The 25229-nt window shown below is 40.0% G+C and overlaps 1 protein-coding gene across 1 annotated transcript in view; it reads right to left on the bottom strand.

Annotated features, from left to right (window-relative positions):
- LOC106075208 (uncharacterized) overlaps window positions 1-25229 on the bottom strand; it is a 61446-nt gene that overhangs the window by 36079 nt on the left and 138 nt on the right. Inside the window, exons 2-6 of the mRNA XM_056017337.1 lie at window positions 23829-23951; window positions 18453-18571; window positions 16790-16884; window positions 10154-10309; window positions 1305-1430 (exon numbers count right to left, since the gene is read on the bottom strand). Of these exons, the coding sequence (XP_055873312.1) occupies window positions 1305-1430; window positions 10154-10309; window positions 16790-16884; window positions 18453-18571; window positions 23829-23925 (593 nt within the window). The 5' untranslated portion in view covers window positions 23926-23951. The remainder of the gene's footprint in view (window positions 1-1304; window positions 1431-10153; window positions 10310-16789; window positions 16885-18452; window positions 18572-23828; window positions 23952-25229) is intronic.

Genomic DNA, 25229 nt, shown 5'->3' with positions numbered 1-25229 from the left:
TTGTTCCATAGATGAAGCTGCCTTTGATAGCTTATCTGCCTTTTCATTTTCCATGATGCCAATGTGTCCAGGGATCCACTGTAGTGTAATATTGATATTTAATTTTGATATCATCTGGTGGATTATCACAATGAGTGTTGTCAACTCTCTTCGGCTGTTTGAGGTGCTGCTGTTAAGTGCTTGCAGAGTAGATTGGGAGTCTGTAAAGACAACAATATCTGATGGTGGTTGCACTCCTTCATATAATTTGTTTTCCACTGTCTGGAGTGCTATGGTAATTGCCTCAATTTCGGCTTGGAAGTTTGAGCAATAATCACCACAGGGTGCGCTTATCTCAAAGTGTTTATTTTTAGGGAAGACCAGGAAGGCACCAAGACCAGCATTGATGGTAGCTTTGAAAGCCGATCCGTCTGTATAAATATGGATAGCTGTTTTTTGATAGCTTTCGATTGTTTCAAGCGTGCCTACTTTGAGCTCCAGTGGATTTGATTCTTTTGTTAAGGTGTTATTTAGTAAATGTGTTTTGATTGTTGGTTGTTTGTAGTTTAGTCCGGGTGTAATGTTTGAAAACCTGGTAATTTTTTCTCTGGTATTGGGTAGGTGGTGTTTTAGGGCTAGTTCGTCAGTAAGTTGGATCAGAGTCCTTTGCTTTTTTTGGTTGTTTTTCCTATTTCTCTGTGTTAGTAATTTATTTGGATGATCGTCCTCCAACCTTCTGTATCTCTCAATAGCTTCTAATGCTGCTCTGTTGCGCCTTAACTCAATATTGGAGTCTATTTCACAGGCTGCTGTGGGAGTAGTTCTCATACCTCCACTAATTAGCCGCAAGGCTTGGTTTTGGATTGTGTCTAATGATGATTGATAGGTTTTGCTGGCAGCTACTTGTATGGAGAGACAGTTATCCATTACAGATCTGACGTATCCAGTGTATAACTGTCTTAAGGTTTTCTTTTCAGCTCCCCAGGATGTTCCTGCTAGGTGTTTTATTATGTTTAATCTTTGTGATGCCTTTTCTTTTAAATCTGCCATAAAGTGTTTTAGAGACAGTCTTTGGTCTAGTTTTACACCAAGATATGTTGGATTTTCTTCTTTATTTATTGGCTGAGAGTCTATTTTTAGGATGTAGTTTCTTTTAGCTGTTTTTTTTTTTGCTGTGGCTAAAGATTGAATAAACTGACGTTTCTATGTTTATTTCCATTTTCCATAATTTTGAATATGTGGAGATAGTTGTGAGGGCTCTATTTAGTTTGGATCTCTGTAACACGAAACCTTACATCTAGCTTGAAGCTAAAAGCAAATCTTACTTATCCAGAGTGTATGTATCCTCCTTTGTAGAAGCAGTCCGATTCTCAATGTTGTAATTGCTCAGAAGTGTTATTACGACTGTTGTATTGAGTTCACTTGGGGTGATCAGTATCGTAGGACTATTTCTATGAGAACAAAGTAATAACAGATATTACATTTAAGATGACCATTACATTGCTTCAGGAAAAGCTATGTGTGTATAAAAGGCCTAGCCCGTTTGCCAGAAAATCGTCTCCCAAAACGACTTTTTTTATGTCACGATATGTTCAGGAAATCGATTTCAGGGGGATTAACACAAGCGTTACAAAGACACCCGAGCTACCTCAAGAAGTGTGACATTGTCATTTACGGCTGGGAAACACTAGCTCTCGATCACTCCTCATGGCGAGAAGTCGTGAGTGTCAGAGTTTCAAGACACGAGAGCGGCAAGCAATAAAGAATGAAGAGCTAAACAAAACGCTGAGACAATAGGCAGGCTTATCTGCATTAGACCCAACATGCCATGCATTGGAGGAAGAAGAATTACTAACTTGCGCTTTGATGGTGACATTGATGGCCTAGCAGTGACAGAAGAAGAAGAAGCTGACCTGGTGATGTGCATTGAGAAGACCTCCGCAGCATATGGTATGCAAATAAATGCCGAAAAAAAAAAGCAAATTATGACCAATAGCCAACAGGTCTATAAATGGGGCATCAGTATCGGAGGTTAAAAGCTGACTAGTTGACTAGTATTAGCAGCTTCAAATACCTCGGAGCTTTTGTCTCAGATGAGGGAACGAATCCTGAAAAACTGGCCCGAATAGCACAGTCCACATCAGCCCTTTCAAAACTTAATATAATATGGAAAGACAAAGGCTTAGCCCTCGACATCAAAATCAGACTTATGCGCTCCCTGGTCAAGGTCGCATTTCTATATGCTTGCGAGTCTTAGACGCTGACTGCAGAGCTAGAGATGAGGATCCTAGCAATGAAATTGAGATGCTACAGAAGGATCCTGGGTATCACATTCAAAGACCGCATCACAAACCAAGAGATTAGAGACAATGTTACTATATCGACTGGACCCCATGATGACCTGCTAGCTATCGTAAAAAAACGCAAGCTAAAAATATATGGCCATATTACAAGATCTTCGGAGCTCGCAAAGATCTTCCTTCATGGAACAGTGCCAGGAACAGAAGAAGAGACAGACAGAGAAAGCGATGGTAGGAAAACATAAAAAAATGGATGGGCCTGCCATTGAAAGAGGTTCTAAGGCTATAGACAGAGAGGGATGGAGAAAGACAGTCGACGAGTCTTGCATAGTGCCCCAACGGTCCAACAGACTAAGGGATAGGTAAGGTAAGTCAGATAGAACTACACATTCTGATTTAGTTCTCTGAAGACCTAGTCTATATCTAGATCTACTTCTAGATATAGAATCTAGATGAAGGTAATTGATATTACGTTCAAGTTAAAATATAAACAAAGCTTCGATAAATATTTCTATAAGTTTAAACCAACTTTAAATTGAATAAACTACTATACATCTGACTACGACATGTTCATCGTTGTTGTTCCCATTGTTGTCGTTGTTTTTTAGTATAATCCCCTAGATTGGCTTTTAAATCTAGACTTAGGAGACGATGCGCACAATTATCCTGAACATTAATTTATTAAGTTTGTTACCTGGAATTAGGATAGGTCATAAGACCAGTGACTTCTGCTGTACTGTCAAGTTAGTCTAGTGATATTTTGTGGTCCCAAATTAAATTACCCAGGCTATTAATTATAACCTCTAGATATAAAACTTACTTAGACATACAAGTAATAACTTTGAGATTTCAGTATAACTAATAAAGAGTTTATTAAGGAACAAAAGAAAAAGATCATTAAAAGAAAATGGGCATAAGGGCCAACAAAGGCAAGTCAAATAATGAAAAAAAAAAAAGTCAAAATAGTAGGGCCGGTTCAGTTCAACATAATCAAAGAACTGCCATCACAGAGGCCCAATAGTGTCTCAGCTCAAGACAAACAATGGATTACAATGATATAATACAGGTCCAAACAGTCAAAGGACCGTCATCCATGAGACACACAACTGTCTCGTATCAAGACAAAAGTTTGTCTTTTACATACTATACGACCCAAATCTGGTCTTTATAGAAAAAAACATACAGGAAAGGATAAGAGACTAAGTAGACATATAATATTGTTACGTATTTCTGATTTTCTGGCTAAATGTACTAGGCACACAAATAAAAGAAACACTGCAAAGAACTTGACGACTCAACTTTCAGCTTTATATAACTTTATTGAATTATAACTATAACAATTCGTCACTGTAACATGGGGCTCAAGTCCACTCTCTTCTACTGTCTCGCACAGTAGAGAACAGTATCGACGACTGTACTGACTCTTTTCACATGAACTCTCTGGTTTATAAAGAGTCCCTAATCGCTTGTCTATTGTTGCAAAAACACTGCTAGTACCCTCTGGAACAACATGGGAGGAAACATCACATCCTGTTGTTGTTTATACATGTCGATTCCAGAGGATGCCTGCTGCAGTGTCATCTCGCCGAGGTCACACGTAGTGACCTCTAACTGTCACTGTTCATTTGTCACAATGCCCCCCTTCGTAAATCTGTTCGTCCTCTGGAACAACACGTGAGGCACGTCCCATCCTGACTTTGTTTACATGCATAGATTCCAGATAACACTCGGTGTTGTGTCATCTCGCCGGGATCACACATAGTGACCTCTACCTGTCACTGTTCATTCGTAACACTGCCCCCTTCTTAGATCTGTTCGTCCCGAACAGATTCTATTTCACCACGGTACTGATGGAGTCGGTCAACGTGGACAACCTTCAGCTTGGACCGTGGACTTTTCTGTATCCGGTAGACCACGTCGTTTATTCTTTTTACGACACGGTATGGACCTTCCCAGTCTCTTTGGAGTTTCGGGGATCTGCCTTTTCGTCTCTGTGGGTTATAGAGCCACACTAGATCATTCTCATGGAACCCCGACGTATTGGCCCGTTTGTCATACCTCGTTTTCATCAGGTCACTGTTGGTCTTGATGTTTCTGCGGGCCAATACATGAGCATTCTCCAATCGTCTTCGGAGATTGGTGACATATTCAGTTGAAGACACTGGCGTATCTCTCGGAATCCCAAATAACAGGTCACATGGTAGACGAAGCTCACGACCAAATAACATCTTCGCTGGGGTATATCCTGTGGTGCTATGAACGGATCCTCTGTATGACATGAGGAACATGGGGATATGGGTGTCCCAGTCGTCTTGTCGGTCATCAGTAACCTTAGACAGATGTTGTTCTAGGGTTCTGTTGAATCGCTCCACCATCCCATCAGATTGCGGGTGGAGAGCTGTCGTGTGAGTCTTTTCGATGCCAAGTGTCTTACACATCTCCTGGAAAACTTTGGACTCGAAGTTCCTGCCCTGGTCAGAGTGCAACTCATTAGGTACACCAAAGCGACTGATCCAGTTATCCACGAGTGTTTCGGCCACTGTGATAGCTTCTTGATTTGGTATGGCATAAGCTTCTGGCCATTTGCTGAAATAGTCCATGACTACCAAGATGTATTTGTTTCCTTTCTTGGTTTCAGGAAATGGGCCTGCTACATCTATTGCGATCCTCTCGAATGGAACACCAACATTATACTGTTGCAAAAGACCCCTAGTTTTGCGTCGAGGGCCTTTTGCTGCCGCACATATGTCGCACCTTCGACACCATTCCTCTACATCCTCTCTATATCTGAACCAGTAGAACCGCTGACGAACCTTTTCTAGAGTCTTATTGACACCAAGATGAGATCCGCTAGCGCCATTATGCATCTCTTTCAGTACTTCAGCAACTCTCACCTTCGGTAACATCAGCTGAAGGCGATTGGATGTTCCATCAGCAGATTCCCAAACTCTTTTGATGACACCATTGACCAACGTCAGCGAGTCCCACTGAGCCCAGTACGCCTTGGTGGCTACCCCCTTCTCAGAGATGTCTTTCCAATCTGGCCGTTGTCCATCTTCTTTCCATAGAAGAATGGGAGCCAGATCTTCATCTTGCATTTGGTCCTCTCGAATCCTTTTATCACACCAGGGTCCGGAAACATCTACTCCGAGCCGAAGACAATTGACAGCTACCTCCTTTTCTTCAGCCTTCTTGCAGTGCTTACATTCTGCTTTGCAGGGTCGTCGAGACAGTGCATCAGCATTTTGGTGAATTTGCCCTTTTCGGTGCTTAGTTTCAAATTCATAGGTTTGAAGACGTTCGATCCACCTTGCCACCTGACCTTCAGGGCTCTTAAACGAAAGCAACCATTGCAGAGCTGCGTGATCTGACCTTAAGATAAATTTCTGCCCGTATAGGTACTTGTGGAAATGTTTTATTGCATCCACAGCAGCCAGCAATTCACGTCTCGTCACACAGTAGTTCCTTTCAGCTCTCGATAGGCTTCGACTGAAGTATGCGATGACTCGTTCAGTTTCATCCACCTTTTGGGACAAGACTGCGCCTATTCCAGTGTTGCTTGCATCTGTGTCGAGTATGAATGTCTTCCCTGGAATGGGGTAGGCCAATACTGGTGATGAGGATAGTGTGTTTTTCAGCCTCTCGAAAGCTTCTTGACATTCAGATGTCCAAATAAATGGCCTCTTTTGCTCTGTCAGTTGATGAAGGACCTTACAGATGTTTGAGAAATTTGGCACGAAACGTCGGTAGTATGTACAGAGTCCCAAGAAACTTCTCAGCTCATGGATATTACTTGGCGTAGGCCATCGTTTCACTGCCTCAACTTTGTCAGGGTCAGTGCTGACTCCGTCATTTGACACAATGTGACCAAGGTACTTAACGTTTTTCCTGAATAAGGAACACTTCTTTGGGCTGAGTCTCATTCCCGCACTTCTTATCCGTTGAAATACTTCCTTCAGATTTGCAAGGTGCTCTTCAAACGTTTTGCCAATGACAATAATGTCATCAAGGTAAACAAGGCATGTAGTCCAATGAAGTCCTCGTAAAACCCTCTCCATCAATCGTTCAAAGGTGGCTGGTGCGTTGCAGAGACCGAATGGCATCACAGTAAATTGCCAGAGGCCATTGCCAGCAAAGAAGGCGGTTTTCTCTCTATCATTGGGATGCATTTCAACTTGCCAATACCCACTCTTTAGGTCGAGAGTAGAAAATACCTGGGACCCTGCAAGCGTGTCCAAAGTATCGTCGATTCTAGGAAGTGGATAACTATCTTTATGTGTGACTTCATTCAGAGCTCTGTAATCTACACAAAATCGCATAGATCCATCCTTCTTCTTTACTAAGACAATAGGCGAACACCAAGGACTATTTGAGGGCTCAATGATTCCTTGCTGCGTCATGCCCTCTATCATGTCCATAGCTTCTTGTTGCTTTGCTAGCGGCAAGCGACGTGGTGGCTGTCGAATCGGTCTGGTGTTTCCAGTGTCTATTCGATGTTGTACCATGTTTGTCCGTCCGCAGTCTGTTTCATCAGATGGCAGAATATCTTCAAACTCAATGATCAACTGTTCCGCTTTGCTGTACTGCTCATCTGATAAATTCACTTTCATTTCTGTCAGGAGCTTGGTAATTTGTGGATTGAAAGGTTTGGTGGAATTAACGATCGTGATATCATTATTACAGTTTCTGATCAGGTCAAGAGTATTACATATTGCGATGGGGCTGTCTTTCTCTAGATGTCTCTCCTGTAGGCCGAGGTTCATGATTCTGACAGGCACCTTTTGATCTTTTCCGACAAGGACCAATGTTTTTCCTACTGCCATTCCGCTGTTGTCATTTTCAATGCCTTCCACTATCGCCGTCATCGTTGCAGTTTGACCATGCTCTAACTTTCCCCAGATAATTGCTTCAGACTGAGCTGGCAAACTTGTATCTTCTGTTAAAAGGATTCTTCTTATTTGACCATTCTCTTCATCTTCATCCCCGAGCAAGGGAATCTCAACATCACCACATTTCAAAGTACCACCTCCGATGTTCAGAGAGAATTCACATTTCTGCATAAAATCGAGCCCAATAATACAGTCATCCGTAATGTTAGCGATCAGAAATTCATGTATAAATGACTGATGCCCGAGCTCAAAGTTTATATTTGTCAGTCCATGTATAGGCATCATCTCTCCACTGGCCGTCTTCAAGGAGTAAGAGTTCACTCTCTTGATTTCGTTCTTTTTGACAATGTCTGGACGAATGACTGAACGTGAGGCACCAGTATCTAGAAGAAAACGGTAATTTCGAGATCCAATTCTACCATTGATGTACAGACTTTTATTCTTCCCTAACACAGCGACTGGAATTATAGTTGCAGGGGCTGTCATGTTCTTGATCGCCGATTTTTGCCCCATAAAACCGGCGAAAGTTAGTTTCCCTGGTAGACATGAGCACCTGACCTTGTATCTGTCTCCGGTCTGTGCTGATACTCTGTTTGTCGGGGAAATCTTCTCGTGCAGTTCCTTTGTAGATGGCCAGGTTCTCCACAATTCCAACAACGTACACTGGTTCTATTCTGTCCTTCTTGCTTCTTATTTGGTCTGCGTTCTTCTAGCACTTCAGTTACCCTTCTGAGAAGTTGTGTAAGATCTTCTTCTTGGACTTCCAGCATACGCCCATGATGGATATTCTTAGAGGCGTCTTTGGCGGCTTCATAGGAGAGGGCGTAGACCAGAGCTTCGCTGGATTTGCGCTTACCACTGATTCTTATTGCCTTCTTCAGTTCTGGATCTCGAATAGCATCAATGAATGCATCAGTGATAATGACGTCCAGAAAGTCTTGTGCTGCTGTTGGATATGCCAAATGAGCAAGACGTTCTATGTCCGCCTCTAGCTCTTGCAAGGTTTCACCGGAGCGTTGTTGTCGGGTTTTCAACTGAACTCTATAAACTTCTTGTAAATGTTCGTCTCCGTAACGGAGCTCCATAGCCTTAACAATGGCAGCGTAATCTTGTTGATTTGTTATTGACTGAAGCAGTTCTGCTGCCTTCCCTCTTAAAGCTAACACCAGAGCAGTCGCTTTCTCTTCTTCAGTGTTCCAGTTATTAACCTTGGCCGCTGCCTCAAACTGTCTTTTGTAAACAGTCCATGAGATGGATCCATCAAACACAGGCGGCTTTATCTTCCCAGAGATTTCGGGCACTAATGTTTTTGTTCTAGTACCCCGTTCCTTACTCAGTTGTTCTTGGACATGAGTCCTTATCTCTTCCATTTCTTTTTCCACAGTGTTGACTCTCTGGTCAATCTTCTCGTTCATAGAGCTCATCTGTTCATTTACTTTTTCATTCATGGCGTTTATTTTCTTGAAGCTCTCCTTCATTAAGTCCATCTGGCCCTGCATGTTACACAGGATCTCTGTCATATCTGGGTTTAATTCAAATATGTATTCATCTGGATCTTGATCTTCCTCAATAAGGGCCTGTCTTAGGCGTTCTGTTAGTGTTTCTTTGTTACCATTGAGCTGCAGACCTCTCTCACGAAGTTCTTGCCTTAATTCTTTGACCAACAGCTGGTTAAGTAGTTTCCTCGAAGACATTTCAGCCAGAAAACATCCCACTTCTGACACCAATTGTTACGTATTTCTGATTTTCTGGCTAAATGTACTAGGCACACAAATAAAAGAAACACTGCAAAGAACTTGACGACTCAACTTTCAGCTTTATATAACTTTATTGAATTATAACTATAACAATTCGTCACTGTAACATGGGGCTCAAGTCCACTCTCTTCTACTGTCTCGCACAGTAGAGAACAGTATCGACGACTGTACTGACTCTTTTCACATGAACTCTCTGGTTTATAAAGAGTCCCTAATCGCTTGTCTATTGTTGCAAAAACACTGCTAGTACCCTCTGGAACAACATGGGAGGAAACATCACATCCTGTTGTTGTTTATACATGTCGATTCCAGAGGATGCCTGCTGCAGTGTCATCTCGCCGAGGTCACACGTAGTGACCTCTAACTGTCACTGTTCATTTGTCACAATGCCCCCCTTCGTAAATCTGTTCGTCCTCTGGAACAACACGTGAGGCACGTCCCATCCTGACTTTGTTTACATGCATAGATTCCAGATAACACTCGGTGTTGTGTCATCTCGCCGGGATCACACATAGTGACCTCTACCTGTCACTGTTCATTCGTAACAATATTTACACCAACTAACTTATTAACAAGAAATAAATAAAGTCTACTTAGCTCGTTACTGAAAGATACATTCCCATAAAATGGCACACTCCTCTTGATTAACACAGTCAGAGCAGAACAACAAAACTATTATATAAACATTATGGAGATTTAGTTCACAATAATGTACAGTGGTCAGCTCAAGGACTCAAGAGGAAGTGGCCATTGTACACAGTTAACAGGGACTTAAATCAAGTAATAAAGGGGACTAACTCTAATAAAAAATAAAGGTAGCCACCCTTATTATCCCTCTTGTCACAAGGTTCTTCAATCTATAAACTCGGACATGCCAGAAAATTTCATTTTAAGAACTCAATTATTCTTGTAAAACCAATGATGGATCTAGGTCTACATCTAATTTTATATCCAAAATTAAATTTATTATATTCTTACCTCGAAAAATCATAACGGTCAAATTGGAGTCCCCCCCCCCCTGAGGCCCAGTCCCACCTGTTGCTAACGTGCAAGTAATTTTTTTTTCCCCAGCGAAATACTTCCAACTGTTAATTTTTTTAGGAAAATCGTTAGAGCCGTTTTTGATATCAGCATCCAATCAGGCTCCAGCTTCCACCAAAGTTCTGACGTGAATAGGGATATTGTAAAAAAAAAAAAAAAAAAAAAAAAAAAAAAAAGCCCAACTTACACCAAAGAAACAGCATAGTACTCCTTCCCCCAATATTGTACAGGCAGAAGCTTGACCAGTGCGCTAAGCGAAGGGCTTTTAGCAATATACAACAGGACACTAGAGTCAACGGAGGTAGTCACGTTTATGGAGGGTACAGAAATCGCTTCGCTTTTGCTGAAGAAATAAAAACAAAATAAAAAATAAGATGGGGAAAAAGAAAATAAAAAAAAAAGATTACAAAGAGAGTTTGTGTTATCACACAAACTCAGAGGCGTCCCCCGTTTGGGAAGCCGGGTCGAGAGGCTATGTACTCTTGAACTTGGCTTTGCTTGGCTATCTAAGAGGGAGGCTCGAGGTTCAAAACGCTACTTGAGCAAAGTGGAGTTTACTTAGCGCCTTAAGGCAGCACGGAGGACCTTCTCCAAGATATCCCCTCCCCACACTGGTCCAGGACCATAGCGCTCTAAGCATGCTATAAGCATGAAACAAGCGCTACATAGAGCTATAAGTTATTTATTTTATTTATTCCCATCGGATTCGCCTATTAGCAAGGAACGTTTCAGACGTAATTTGGTTTTGATTATCCAAAGTAATAATAAAGGGTCATTGGCGTTGTTAAAAAAATGATTTTTTTTTAAATGTTTTATATGAGTTTGAGTTTTGAGTTTTTGGCACATCGGCACAATTTAGGCCATGTCGTGCCCGTAATCCCTCAAGGATCACTCCCCTTTACAAAAGCTAAATTCCATACAGTTAAATCATTAAAAACAAGGTCTATTCACAATTAAAATAGTAAAGGTAGTAAAAATTTAATAATTTGGTAAAAAATATTATGTACATATTATATGTTCACAATTCATAAATCAGATCTTCGTAGACACCCCACTTCCCGGACAAAGCCCAGTACCTTCCCAGGGTCGACACTATCGAATAGTGTTTTTAAGTTGTGTGCTCTAAAAAATTTCTCCCTGACATCCAGGTATCTGGGACAATCAATGAGGATATGTTTCACTGTGAGGCGAGAGTCACAGTACTCACAAAGTGGGGGCTCCTCTCTATTCAGCACAAAAGAGTGCGTAATATAGGTGTGGCCAATTCTTAGTCTGGACATGGTCGTGCTACCACGCCTTGTCAGACCCTTAGATGTGGGCCGCCACCTGACATCCTCCACAATCTGCCTGAGTTTGTTGTGAGTCTCAGCCTCCCATCGGTCCTGCCACTCTGGATAGGTGGCAGAGGCAATACTTTGTCTCAGGTCCGAGCAGGGAATTTGAGTTCCTGACACCGCTTGATTTAGGGTTCTCTTTGCTTCTCTGTCTGCGGCTTCGTTTCCCTCAATGCAAACATGGGAGAGGACGCAGACGAAGGTGACATCCTGTCACACTCTAAGTTGACATTGCATGATCTAAAGTTCACGTCATGTTAAGAGTTTAAAAGACACGTGGAATTCCTGATGTAGAAAACAGGAAGTAGAATGAAAAGTTGACTTTGAGTTCAGTCAAGTCAAGTCAGTAAGGTCTTGCTCCCGGTCCAGGAAGGTTGGACGTTGCTTCCTGGACTGGTGTATATATATGTATATAGCATGAAAGTCGATGGACTAGTGATTGTTGATTAATAATATTTGAGAGTTGATTTCATTATGTGCTTGTTGAATATTAAAGTATTATTCGTATTTCAATGGATATCTATAGTTGAAGCTCCAGTGTCACTAGTAGTAATTGTTCTTATTATTACCCGCTGAGATGCGGACGTGATTAGTAACTACCCGCTGTTATGCGGATAGGATTGTTTATTATTTCTTGACTTGTAGCACTAACAAGGAGTGCAGTGTACTATTATTATTGTAGTAAAATAAACTTCATGTTTGTCTGCTGAAACGGACTTAGGTCAGTCTATACTATTCGTCTCGTCACGTGTCTAGAGTACTTCAGGAAGCAAGAACTCAGTATTACACCATTCAACGTTCATTGACACATCCCTATGGTCGGCTGATATTTGGTCCAACAGCTCTAGGCTCTTATGTACCAATGGAATGTCAGTCTTCATCCATTCCAAAGCTTGCAATGCAGATTTGGAGTCGGAGCAGATTATACATTTTCTCCTTTCTGATGCTTTGACGGCCATAAGTGCAAGCGATATTGCATGTAATTTGGCCTTTAAGATAGAGCAGCCATCGGAGAGTCTACGGGAGATTCTTTTGTTCCGAAAGGAGAAGGCACACGCGATCTTTCCATCCACATAAGATGTAATTTTGTTTTGATTATTCAAAGTAATAATGTCTCAAAGGTTCATTGTTTTTGTTTTTTTTAATGTTTTATATGTCTGATGTTCTATCAAACTGAAGATAATGTAGTTCTTCATAGTTCAAACCTCCTGTTGGACCATGGGGAATTTGATATCAATAATTATACTCTAGTTACGTAATGTCCAAAAATATTAGGTGTAATATAAGTCAATTATGCGATTTCAAGCAACCATTTGACGTAATTTATTTTTCTAAAACAATATCAGGAAAAACTGTTTAAGAAATGAAATATGGGACAGTATAGAGATTTCCATTATAAGCGTCTATATGCTATATATTTAAATAATCCGAAACTTATTATTGATCATGATTTTTTTCTTAAGCAAGAAAATTATATGCACTAGAAGAGAGGAAGAAAACATACACTGACATTGATTAGTTTTACACAAAAACATTCGGAACAACCTATAATAGATACTTAAACTATTGCGATGTTTTAGAAGGAAAATTAAAGGTTAAATTAGATTTTCAATAGCTTTTATTGTTGTTGTTTTTTTTTAAATCTAAACGTCACCGAAAGACAGACTAACAGAAAAAACGCACAAAAGGAAGAGGCCTTTATCCGGATTGGGGGGGGGGTGCTAATGAAAAATAAATAAAATCTGATTATTTAAAACTTTTTGAGGGAATTAGTTTAGTAATTAGTATTGCCGTGGCCGTCGCGCTATGCCCAAAAGTTGCTATATTTTAGAGTTCATTTAAAAAATTAATGTGCGTGACATTATTTTACATACAAAGTGCATTCTTAGCCTTTATAAACAAACATACATGTTTTCTTTTACTTTTAATTGCTAGTTTATCAGAAAAAAATTAGCTAATTAATATTTATATTTGTTGGGAACATTTCTTGTATATTTTATAAATTTATTTGACTTAGTGATACTGAATGATACACACAAAAAATATCTTTCGTTCTTAACATAATGTAAAATTATCTCCCTTACATTTGTGTACTGTTGTACATTTTTTTTTTAAGAAAAAAATCCCTTACATAATTAATGTTATAAACTAAAATGTTTGCTTTTAGAAAACAGAAAAGTATACGTTGCACCTAAACTTTGCAATCCACAACGCATTGTAAACTAGGATTTTTCAATTGTGTTCTAGTTTTTGAGATCTGCGTGTGAAATACGGACGGACCGACATATTGTACAAACATAAAAGCGGCTTTTCCCTTACGGGGCCACTCAAAAATGGTGAAAATTATTATTCTAAAAGATTTAAAGTCTCATTTCGTTTTCTCTCCAACAATTCCTAATGTATAAGATCCAAGTTTCTGCCATATTCTTTCGTGGACTATAACTGTGATACGATCATAACCTTCTTTTGGTAGACTTTATCATGTTGATTGCATCATTGAAATGGTATTTTCTCAAGAATAATAACCAATTATTATCATTATTATTATGAAAGAACAAATAGTCATTCTCTGGCGAAGCCAGGGTCGAGTTTCGTTAAAGGGAAACAAAATTCATCGTAGTCCCTTTATCAGTTTTCACCGAGGAATTTTCTGGTGATGTGGCAGGTCTGCAGAAGTACCTTATCTTATATGATACAGACGTTACTTCAAAAAAGAAGATGATTACGTCCTACGCGTCATGCATTTAGTCATGCATATTTACAAATGACTTAAATTATGCCAAGTCACTGGTTTTCCTGGCTAGCTCAGGCAACCCATTCCATGCTCTAATAGCACTAGGGAAGAAGGAGTATTTGTACAAATTTGTCCTAGCATATGGGACGAGGAATGTGCCTTTATCTTTATGTCTTTCAGAGTATTTTATAAATTTTTTTTTTGTATTTGAAGATTATGGTTCAGTGTTTTATGTATAATTGCTAGTTTACTTTTGAGTCTTCTGTCCTGAAGTAGTTTTTCTAAATGTATCCATGTCTTGTCTATGGCAAAGAATATTTGTGCTAATGTTCATCTTGATTCGGGAATGGGTGTTGTCACAGTGTTGTGTAAGGGTTATTAATTAGTTTAATAGTTGGTATCAAAGCTCACCGATAGACTTGACAGAGACCAGACAAAGGTTAGGACAATGTCAGTTAGGTGTTTGTCTTGTAGAGAGACTGATATGTGGGTCGGGACAGACATTAGTAATGTTAGTTTAGGCGTAGGCTAGATACTCAGCCTATAGAAAGTAGAGTTTGGGGCAGTCGGGACACAGCGCCATGTAGTGTTAGCAGGGGCGTGTGTCGTGTGCTAGGCGTTTTCTGATGAACGACACATACAGACATTGGGAGCAAGTCGCCGAGGTTGGCTCGCGATCTTGGCTCCAAGATGTGTGAGTTGTTTGCCAGAGACAACATGTAGGAACCAATTCCCAGGGACCAGGGTAAGAAGAAATGTTTTTTTTAGTTATATATCTAGCTTTAGATGCTATTTGATTATGAATAAATAGTATGGCGCTTTAGCGAGTTGTTAGCGATATTTTGATTATTTGTCTATTTAGAGTGACAGTCTTAGTGACATTCTGACGGTCAGAGACGGTAGATCTATATATGGTGTATCCTTGCCTGCTACGCAAGGGGATATCACTCTAGTATTGAGCGGACTGTGACGTTGGGTTCCAGGATCCGTGCAGAGACTAGAGAGAGAGAGAGAGAGAGAGAGAGACAAGAGAAATGGATAGCTCATCGTGACCTACAGCCAAGCATCAATGTCTATGTGATTATTAACTTTTAATTCTAGAATCACATGAGTTAAACTTTATAATAGTATTTTAATTAATAACTTCTTTGTTGTTCTTTTTACATATTAGACTGTCGTATTATATGTAACTATAGTTGTTAATTAAATATTTATTTTTCGTATGCAAATTTGTGTCAAGAGATCATGATTTATATCATTATTGAATATTGTGGTCTTTAATCCATAGTCATCTGTGATGTGTGTATTGTATCAGTTAAATTACACCAGTAAGAATCATCCTAGACGTATAGCCATCAAGAGCTGATATCAAGTTCTTGACAGGTGTGAGAGAAATAATCCGTACAACCTTTTTACCAGACAGTCACACAGAATGAGTTGATATAAGCTTAGTAAAAAAAAATACATTATAACTACATACAGACATAAAATAAAGCATTAAGATTAGGAGACATCCGTGGCGTAGCTGGGGGGGGGGGGGGGAGAAAATGGGAACCTTTGAAAATCCCCCCCGTAATGAGTGTGTTTTACATCAAAAATTAAATATTACGCAACATGCAGGGGACCCAAAACGATGGGGAATTCCTAGCTGCGCCCTTGAGGACATTAAATATTCATAAGAAAACGTGTGTTGAGGGATGGAATGGCTGCAATCTATAAACTCAATATTATGGACTAAACACATAAAAAAGGTGGGTGGGAGTTGATCATCTCTCCCTCCGCACAGCTAGAGATACATCTGGTCAGCGTGGTCCCGGCCTTGCTGCGTTGCCTCGTCGTGACGCCCGGGTGGAAACGGTCGTGAGAGGGGACGACTTGGCCAAAGGGTAGCACAACAAGGCTCCCGCGGGAGTGCCCTAAGATGGTGCGAGAGCATCCTCATTGCACTGTGCGGGGATGTAAAAAAGCTCCCGCAGCGATCTGTCAACATCCAGGCGCCGTCCCTCATTGGGCCGTTTCAAAAAATGGCGTGTCCAGCACTGTTAGCCTGGTATAGTATATAAATACTCTAAGTTTAACCCCGAGTCTTATCCCCCATCGGACAGGACAGCGGGAAGGAGGAACTCGCTGTCCTCTTCAGGCTGATGAAAGGGAGCTTTTGTTCGCTTTTGCTGGCCTTAGTGTTCCAAGAGCGACGCACAACACTACTAGACTCGCAGTCCAATTCAGGCTGGTGAAAGAGAGCTTCTGATCGCTTTTGCTGGCCTTAGTGTTCCAAGTGCGACGCACAACACTATTAGACAATTTCAAATGGTCAGCGTGACAGTTGTCTGTCTAGTGTTGTGGCTTACTGTCCTGCCCCTTATTTTCTCCAAGTAAACAAATTCATACCCATTTACCCGTTTAGAAGTGTACCTTGAAGTCTAGCCAACTTATTAATAATTACTACCAAGAAAATAAAACCAGTTGTCTTAGTGTCAACATGCTGTCATTAGCTGTCTTAATGTGGTCACCCGTCTGTATATGGACTTCATGTTACGGACTTAACAAATAAAAGGGGATGGAAGTTGTTTATCTTATGATGTTATCCAAAGTGTTCGCTATCGAAGGCGTTCGTTGACCGAGATACCAGAATAGGTTGGGAGATACTTTATTGAAGCGCCAAAAAGGCGTAAAATTAAGAAACTCTATACGCTCTATGGCGTATCCGTCAAAATGAGTTGTCCATTATGATTATATTATTTCTAGCACTTACCTATAGGTGCTGATATCAATGATGTTGTTTTTGTTCGCAAGATCTATGCTTAAGGGATCTACTTTACTCTCTTGCTCCAACACTTGATACGTACACTGTGGTATACATACATCAGTTTGTAAAGAAGATATTAATTATGAGATAATTGTACGCTGACAAGGTGGTCCTACAAAAACAATTACTTGTTATTATTATTTATGTAAAGTTTCGTGCTAATTTCGTTGAGAATGTCACCATATTCCAACGTATTCCACCTTTTCTGGACATGAAGTACCTCTGTTGCAACGGAGAGGACTCAGCCTATCTACAAAACTGAAAGTCTACTGTGCTGTAGTTCTCCTGTCACTCTGATATGCATCAGAGTCCTGGACCTATTATTCCCGCCACATCAAAAAGTTTAACTCCTTCCACCTACGCTGTCTAAGGAGTATCCATAAGGTGTCGTAGTCCAACTACATTCCAGACACATAAATCTTAAAGCTGTTCAACATTAACAGTATCAATTCGACAATGAAAAGGTCCCAACTTCGATGGGGCGCGGCATGTAGTCCGCATATCAGACAATCGCCTTCCCAAAGGACTTCTGTAAGGGGAGTTGTGTGCAGGAAAGCGCTCTCTGGGAGGTCAATACAAGCACTATAAAGATACTTTCAAGGAATGCGATATCGACATTCACGGCTAGGAAGCACTAGCCCTCGATCGCTCCTATTGACGTGAAGCTGTGCGAGTCTCAGAGTCTCGAGATTTGAAGCAAGAAGAGTGGCCAGGGTGAAAGAGCGCCGAACCAACAAAAAGCGGAGAGAAGAAGCAGGCATGCGGACTACATGTCAGGGGCCATCGAAGTTGGGACCTTTTCACTGTCGCATTATTTATTGGAAACTTTTTGTAATGCCGGAAATTAGCGATGGTGACTTTACTTACAAATTCGAAAAATTATGAATATGTTCTGTTAGCACTACATGTCACTGTACACGGTGATTTGAATACAGTTTAAATACTGTCACTCTCATTATAGCTTTTTCGTAAACAACAACAGAATTTAATAATTGGCCTACTGTTGGCTATGGGGCAAGTCTTTGTAGTGATAGCGGCATAGCTTTATACGTTCAGCGGAAGTTCAGCCCCCCCCCCCTTCCAAAGGGGCAACGCTTTCCACAAGTAGCACAATTATGTTGGGTTTCTGTTATTTGGCTATGAAAGCGTGTAGGCTCCACAGGCCTAACTGTCATCTACATTCCTGGGAGTGGCGTAGCTATGCAGGTGAAGGAGGGGTGAGAATTTGAAACTAAATACCCCCCAGGCTTACAAGTGAGTGTTTTTTTTTACATTAAATATTAAATATTAGGCAAAGTTCAAGGGCCCCAACAAGGTCAAGCCCCCCCCCCTCCAGGATCCCCAGATGAGAGAAAACTCCAAGCTACGCCCCCTTGATTCACGGCCACATCTAGAGCAGTCTTCAAATTTTGCAGTCACTTGAGTCTGTCAGAGATAAGCAAGGGCACGATTTGATACTGTTCGGGTAAACTAGGAATCCGTCTAGTCCTTAAATTACCAAAGGATGGTCCTGGTACTGTACAAACTTAGAAAGTATGGCTTTTTTCACTCAGCCACTCATGTTGGCAAAGAAACAAAGCTTTTTTTTGTTGGTTTTTTTGTAACTTACCTTCACGGGAAACGGGCCGTTGGTTAGAATGATCATTTCGACTATTTTTTCCGAGGAAAATAATTTCGGCAGCGCAAACATGTGCCACTTGCCAACAGTCGACATTCTTTTCTGATTGTCTTATAGAAATAGCAACAATAATATCACAAGAAAACCATTTTTTTTAGAAATACATTTTGAAAAGACAACACCTCCCTTTATCCAACTTATAGAGAGATTGTTTTTCTCTTAAGAACTAATAAATGTTAGATTAAAAAAACAACAATGGATTCATGAGATGTAGGAAGCTTATCCGAAACCAACGTCGGAAAATCCCGCTGCATTGATGTGGCACAATGTCCGAGCACTAAATCTAGATGTTCGTCTGTGAGGCGAATGCGCAACATTTCGCGCATATCCACCGGCTAACCCAGTGATGCCCAACCTAATTCGACCTGCGGGCCATTTTTATTTCCCTAACTCGTGTCGCGGGCCACACGAGCAAAAAGTAGGCCTACAAAAACGATATTGACCTGAAACCAGTAGATCCTGTGCTTCATTGATAAATGGGATATTTGAAATGTATCTTTTTTACCCGCGTCAGAAGAAGGCTTCATTTCGCTACTTAAAATATCAGCAAGATTGGGCTTCATTTCTGTGCTTACAATATGAGCAACATATTTCGGTCAGAAAGTTTGCTTAGTAGTTTTGTGGGAAGCGTGGTCGAGAGGCTAAGTACGCTTGAATTTGGCTTTGCTTGGCAACCGATCGAGGTTCGATACCCGACTCGAGCAGAATTCTGTTTACTGAGCGCCTAAAGGCAGCACGGAAAAACCTTCTCCCAGATACCTCTCCCCCCACTGGTACACAAATGAGATTGGACCAAAGCGCTCTGAGCATGCTATAAACATGACAGTAGCGCTATATAAAAAACTATACTCTTACCAAAAAGCTAGAAATGCCACAGAGGTTCTGTTTGACTTCACATTTTTTCAAATACCTCTTGCTGACACCCACTACGACGTCCAGTCATACTTCTTGTGGTATATGTTGTCACCCCAACTAATTTCTTCCAAAGAAGAGAAACATGCTCCATGATGTCTGAAAATTCTCTGAATAAGTCTTTTCCAGTGGTGATCCCACTTCTGTGATTTATAGCAGCTATCTCTTCTGTAATTTATAGCAGCTATATTTTCGGTGATATATAGCAGCTATCTATTCTGGGTTTTATAACAGGTACCTCCTCTGTGATTTATAGCAGCAATCTCTTCTGTGGTTTATAGCAGCTATCTCTTCTGTGATTTATAGCAGCTATCTCTTCTGTGATTTATAGCAGCTATCTCTTCTGTTATTTATAGCAGCTATCTCTTCTGTTATTTATAGCAGCTATCTCTTCTGTGATTTATAGCAGCTATCTCTTCTGTTATTTATAGCAGCTATCTCTTCTGTGATTTATAGCAGCAATCTCTTCTGTGGTTTATAGCAGCTATCTCTTCTGTGATTTATAGCAGCTATCTCTTCTGTGATTTATAGCAGCTATCTCTTCTGTGATTTATAGCAGCTATCTCTTCTGTGATTTATAGCAGCTATCTCCTCTGTGATTTATAGCAGCTATCTATTCTGTGATTTATAGCAGCTCTCTAATCTGTGATTTATAGCAGCTATCTCTTCTGTGATTTATAGCAGCTATCTCTTCTGTGATTTATAGCAGCTATCTCTTCTGTTATTTATAGCAGCTATCTCTTCTGTGATTTATAGCAGATATCTCTTCTGTGATTTATAGCAGATATCTCTTCTGTGATTTATAGCAGCTATCTCCTCTGTGATTTATAGCAGCTATCTATTCTGTGATTTATAGCAGCTATCTATTCTGTGATTTATAGCAGCTCTCTAATCTGTGATTTATAGCAGCTATCTCTTCTGTGATTTATAGCAGCTATCTCTTCTGTGATTTATAGCAGCTATCTCCTCTGTGATTTATAGCAGCTATCTATTCTGTGATTTATAGCAGCTCTCTAATCTGTGATTTATAGCAGCTATCTCTTCTGTGATTTATAGCAGCTATCTCTTCTGTGATTTATAGCAGCTATCTCTTCTGTTATTTATAGCAGCTATCTCTTCTGTGATTTATAGCAGATATCTCTTCTGTGATTTATAGCAGCTATCTCTTCTGTGATTTATAGCAGCTCTCTAATCTGTGATTTATAGCAGCTATCTCTTCTGTGATTTATAGCAGCTATCTCTTCTGTGATTTATAGCAGCTATCTCTTCTGTTATTTATAGCAGCTATCTCTTCTGTGATTTATAGCAGCTATCTCTTCTGTGATTTATAGCAGCTATCTCTTCTTTGATTTATAGCAGCTCTCTAATCTGTGATTTATAGCAGCTATCTCTTCTGTGATTTATAGCAGCTCTCTAATCTGTGATTTATAGCAGCTCTCTAATCTGTGATTTATAGCAGCTCTCTAATCTGTGATTTATTGCAGCTCTCTAATCTGTGATTTATAGCAGCTCTCTAATCTGTGATTTATAGCAGCTCTCTAATCTGTGATTTATAGCAGCTCTCTAATCTGTGATTTATAGCAGCTCTCTAATCTGTGATTTATAGCATCTCTCTAATCTGTGATTTATAGCAGCTCTCTAATCTGTGATTTATAGCAGCTCTCTAATCTGTGATTTATAGCAGCTATCTAATCTGTGATTTATAGCAGCTCTCTAATCTGTGATTTATAGCAGCTATCTAATCTGTGATTTATAGCAGCTATCTAATCTGTGATTTATAGCAGCTATCTCTTCTGTGATTTATAGCAGCTATCTCTTCTGTGCTACAACTGCATTTTTCTTTTCATGACACATTTCGTCTATAACTGCTAGCCAACGCCTTTTAACACATTCGCCGTTGAAAAAAAAAAGACCAGATTTCATTACTTAAACTGTGAGCAACTCTGCAGCATGTCTTTCGATCTATGAGGCAGTTGATGTTAGGGTCATCTGTTTCTATGGCCAACGATTAACGAGCAGGGTGTCATGTGGTCAGCACAACGACCAACCACCTTTACTTTCCCCACTTAGAGTTGGGTGGACTCAGGGGCGCCCTGAAATTCCCAAAATTCAAAATCACAGTCTTCACCGAGATTCGAACCCAGGACCCCAGGTTCGGAAGCCAAGCGTTTAACTGTTCAACCAACACGTTCTTAGCATGCCCTTGCCGCAGACTCATCTTCTTGTCTCTTCTGGGTAAATATTCTCATCAATCTTCTAATCTCTCGACGTAACTTGGAGATTTTATCTTCGCCGCTCATAGTACGAAAGCCGTCAATTCTGTTTGTCTTTTATTTCATAAATCTGTTTAACGGTACACTTTCTATGACTAAGACTAAGACTAAGACTAAGCTTGCTTTATTGATCCTTACGGAAATTTGTTGTGATTACAAGGACTCTTTTCTCATATAAAGACAACACAACAGAAAAATACACATAAATACAGCAGACAACATAAAGAGTTCATTCAGCGACTACACACAGGTATCTTGGTGCTTTTCATGTTCCCTGATTAATGAATGGCGGTGATAGAGTCTGACAGAGTGAGGTACGAACGAGTTTTTTGTACCGCTCCGTTCTTGTTTTGATTGACAGCAGTCGCCCACTTCGCGACGACCTGACGTAGTTTTGATGGAGCGGGTGGCCTTTATCTTCCAAGATTTTTTCGATTTTTCTAAGGCACTTTTGTTCAAAAAGTTCCTTTAAATGTGGTAATGTTTTGAGTGTAATTTTTGATGCTTTTTTAATGATGTTTTCTAGACGTTGCAACAGTTTAGATGAGCCATTGCCTTGCCAACAAGTTATTCCGTATGTTAGCAGATTTTGTATAGTCGCGCCGTAAAAAGTCTCAAGGATCTTCTTGTTTAGTAGCTATTGAGTTTGTATAGAAAAAATAGTCGCTGGGCTGTTTTCTTTGTCAGAGTTCCAAGGTGGTCTTTCCATGAAAGGTTGTTGTTGATGATAACGCCTAGATATTTATATGCCATTACTTGTTCTATAGATGTAGTGTTTATTAAAATAAGACCGACTATGGCAGTATCATCAGCCAATTTAATAAGTTTAACTGAGTCATAGATGCTTCTTATGTCATTAGTGTAAAGAGTGTACAGTACAGGAGAAAGTACACAACCTTGTGGAGCACCCGTACATAGTACTCGAGTTGACGATTTGGTGTTGTTGTTCTATAGAAACAGCCACAAAAGGCTCTATACAAATCAATCATATAGGCTAATTTTCATTGTCCACAAAAGATAAAGATCTGTCCACTTTTTACTGGTAGTTTCTATATTCGGAGTCTTCCGTTTATCGTCGGGTCTTCCATTTCTGTTAACGCCCAAACAGTAAATGGTACTGCACCCTACGTGTTGCTAGCAAAGGAAGACAACCAAATTTGACACAGGACTAATGCAGACACAAGACGTCAAGATCACGGCCTGATCAAGAACGCGGAAAAATTTTCCGAGCATTAAAATGAACTGTTAAACTGAAATTTATTTTTGGTCTTAACCAGAATATTACAAAATCTCGATTCATTTCGGTTACGGTAAGGACGGTTCGTTCGGTTCGATTATTTTTAAAGTTTGGGTTTGCTTCGGTTCCGTCGTAAGTGAGGTTCGAGTTTGGTTCGTTCGGTCCGGGTTCGGTTCGTTTCCCAACTCTAGTTTTACTAGCTTATAGCTGAGTGCTTATCACACAGGACCGGTAGATCAGAGATAGATAGTCAAATGAATTGAAAAAAATATTATATCGTTGCCAGATCTGAATCCAGCTTTCTCAAATAGCTTACCACAATGTTGCTATTTAAAAATAGTTTATAATAAACATTAATGTGCCATTAGGGAAGCGTGGTCGAGAGGATAAGTACGCTTGAACTTGGCTTGGATACATATAAAGGGGGCTCAAGGTTCGACACCCGACTCGGGCAGTGTTGTGTTTAATGAGCGCCTAAAGGCAGCACGAAAAACCTCCTCCCAGATAACCCCTCCCCAAACTGGTCCATAAATGTCCTACTTTGTCATACTTTGCCCGGTTCCGCACGAACTTTGACTCCCGATGCCGTCACTGTGGAGAGAGCGTCGAAACAGTGTCGCACGTCTTGTACGAGTGTCCCCAGCATCGCGAGCTAAGTGGGGACCTGTCTGAGCAATCACTCGACTTGTATGGTAGCTACGCCGGACGGCTAAGTTTCTTGCCAGAGCACTACGGGAGGACTAGTCCTTCCTGCTCTGATTTTTCAATAGGAGTTGATCTCAGTTCCATAAATGAGATTGGACCATAGCGTTCTGATCATGCTATAAGTTAATATGAAAGTAGAGCTATATAAAAGCTAATTAACATGTGTAAAACAAGGCCTACCGTCGCTCTGGGACATCTGGACGGAAAGAAAACAAAGTGTTGCCAACAACAACCACGACATTTTGAAACTAGTTGGCGATTTGAAGATTTTAACCATGACGTCGAGACAGAAACTATCAGACTCTATGAGAAAAATGTATATATGTCAGTGAACGAAAAAAAAAATTAATTAAAGTTTCCTATCAGTCTTTGTGGTCTATGGAAACTGTAAAGGTTATCTGTTTTCATTATGGTCGACGGTAGAGATTTGTGTCATGTGACCAACACAATGACAAGTGACATTTGTTATAAACCACTAATGTAAGATACCATTAGAGTTAGGATGACTCATAGCCCACTCAGAGTTGTCTTGAAATTTCCGAGGTTCAAAATACTAGCCTAGAGTTCAACTGAATAAATCTGAATGGAGAAGTCTCACTAGCAAATAAACTGATCAAGTGTACATTTATTTTCATGGTTACTTTAACATTGAAAATCTCATAGAACTAGACATCGTAGATCTAGACTGTCTAGAAAGTAGACTGTAGTGTAGATTTAGAACTAGATTAATAAGGCTTGTCTTTGAGTCTGAAGATTAATGAGTACAGTATTTCCGGTGGCTGCGCAGCCCCAGCTGTGACCTATATATTTTGTCACATCCACTGTGGTCGATAAAGATTTATTTTTCGCCGTCTGCGTCTGCGGATTTTCTTTTGGTCTCAAAGGCGTATCCCGCGGCCATTGTGAGTGACCTCCAAGTGTCTCATTCAGAAGCCGCATGCCACCAGGTTCTCTGGTCTCTTCATAGAATCCCAAATGCTGCTGGTTAAGTCATTGGCAACAAAAAAAAAAGAAAAACACCAAAAAAAAAAAAAACATTTGGGCAGCGGCTTGAGACAAACATCAAAAAAAAAAAACAAAAAAAAAAACATTTGGGCAGCGGCTTGAGACAAACATCAAAAAAACAACAAAAAAACCCTAAAAAGATTCTAGAAATAAAAAATCACCCTTTGGGCCAGGATTTTGTGATTTTACCATCAAAAGGAGATATAATACACCGATAGTAAAGACAAACAGACACAAACACTCTTTTGTTCCCCTGGCAATCAAATCATAAATTACATGTAAATTATAAGTGAGTCTGGTAGGAAAGTACATTTTTTTTCTTTTTTTTTTATAGTTATAATGTTTTGTTTGATTTAATGCACAAATTGTAAGAAATTTTTTTTCACGGACAATAAAGATTTTTATTATTATAATTATTATCATAATTATGTCAGCTAGATCTAGACTCTCTAGACATCTCGATCTACTACTAGACATTATTCTAGACTATATCTAAATAAAAGCGTAATTATGTAGGAGAAATCAACCAGAGTAGCCATAAATGTTACTGTAGAATTTCATTCTAATCTTGTAATC

This window comes from Biomphalaria glabrata, chromosome 18 (genome assembly GCF_947242115.1).
Source record: "Biomphalaria glabrata chromosome 18, xgBioGlab47.1, whole genome shotgun sequence".
Classification (NCBI taxonomy): domain Eukaryota; kingdom Metazoa; phylum Mollusca; class Gastropoda; family Planorbidae; genus Biomphalaria; species Biomphalaria glabrata.
This window is presented reverse-complemented; position numbering and strand designations above follow the sequence as displayed.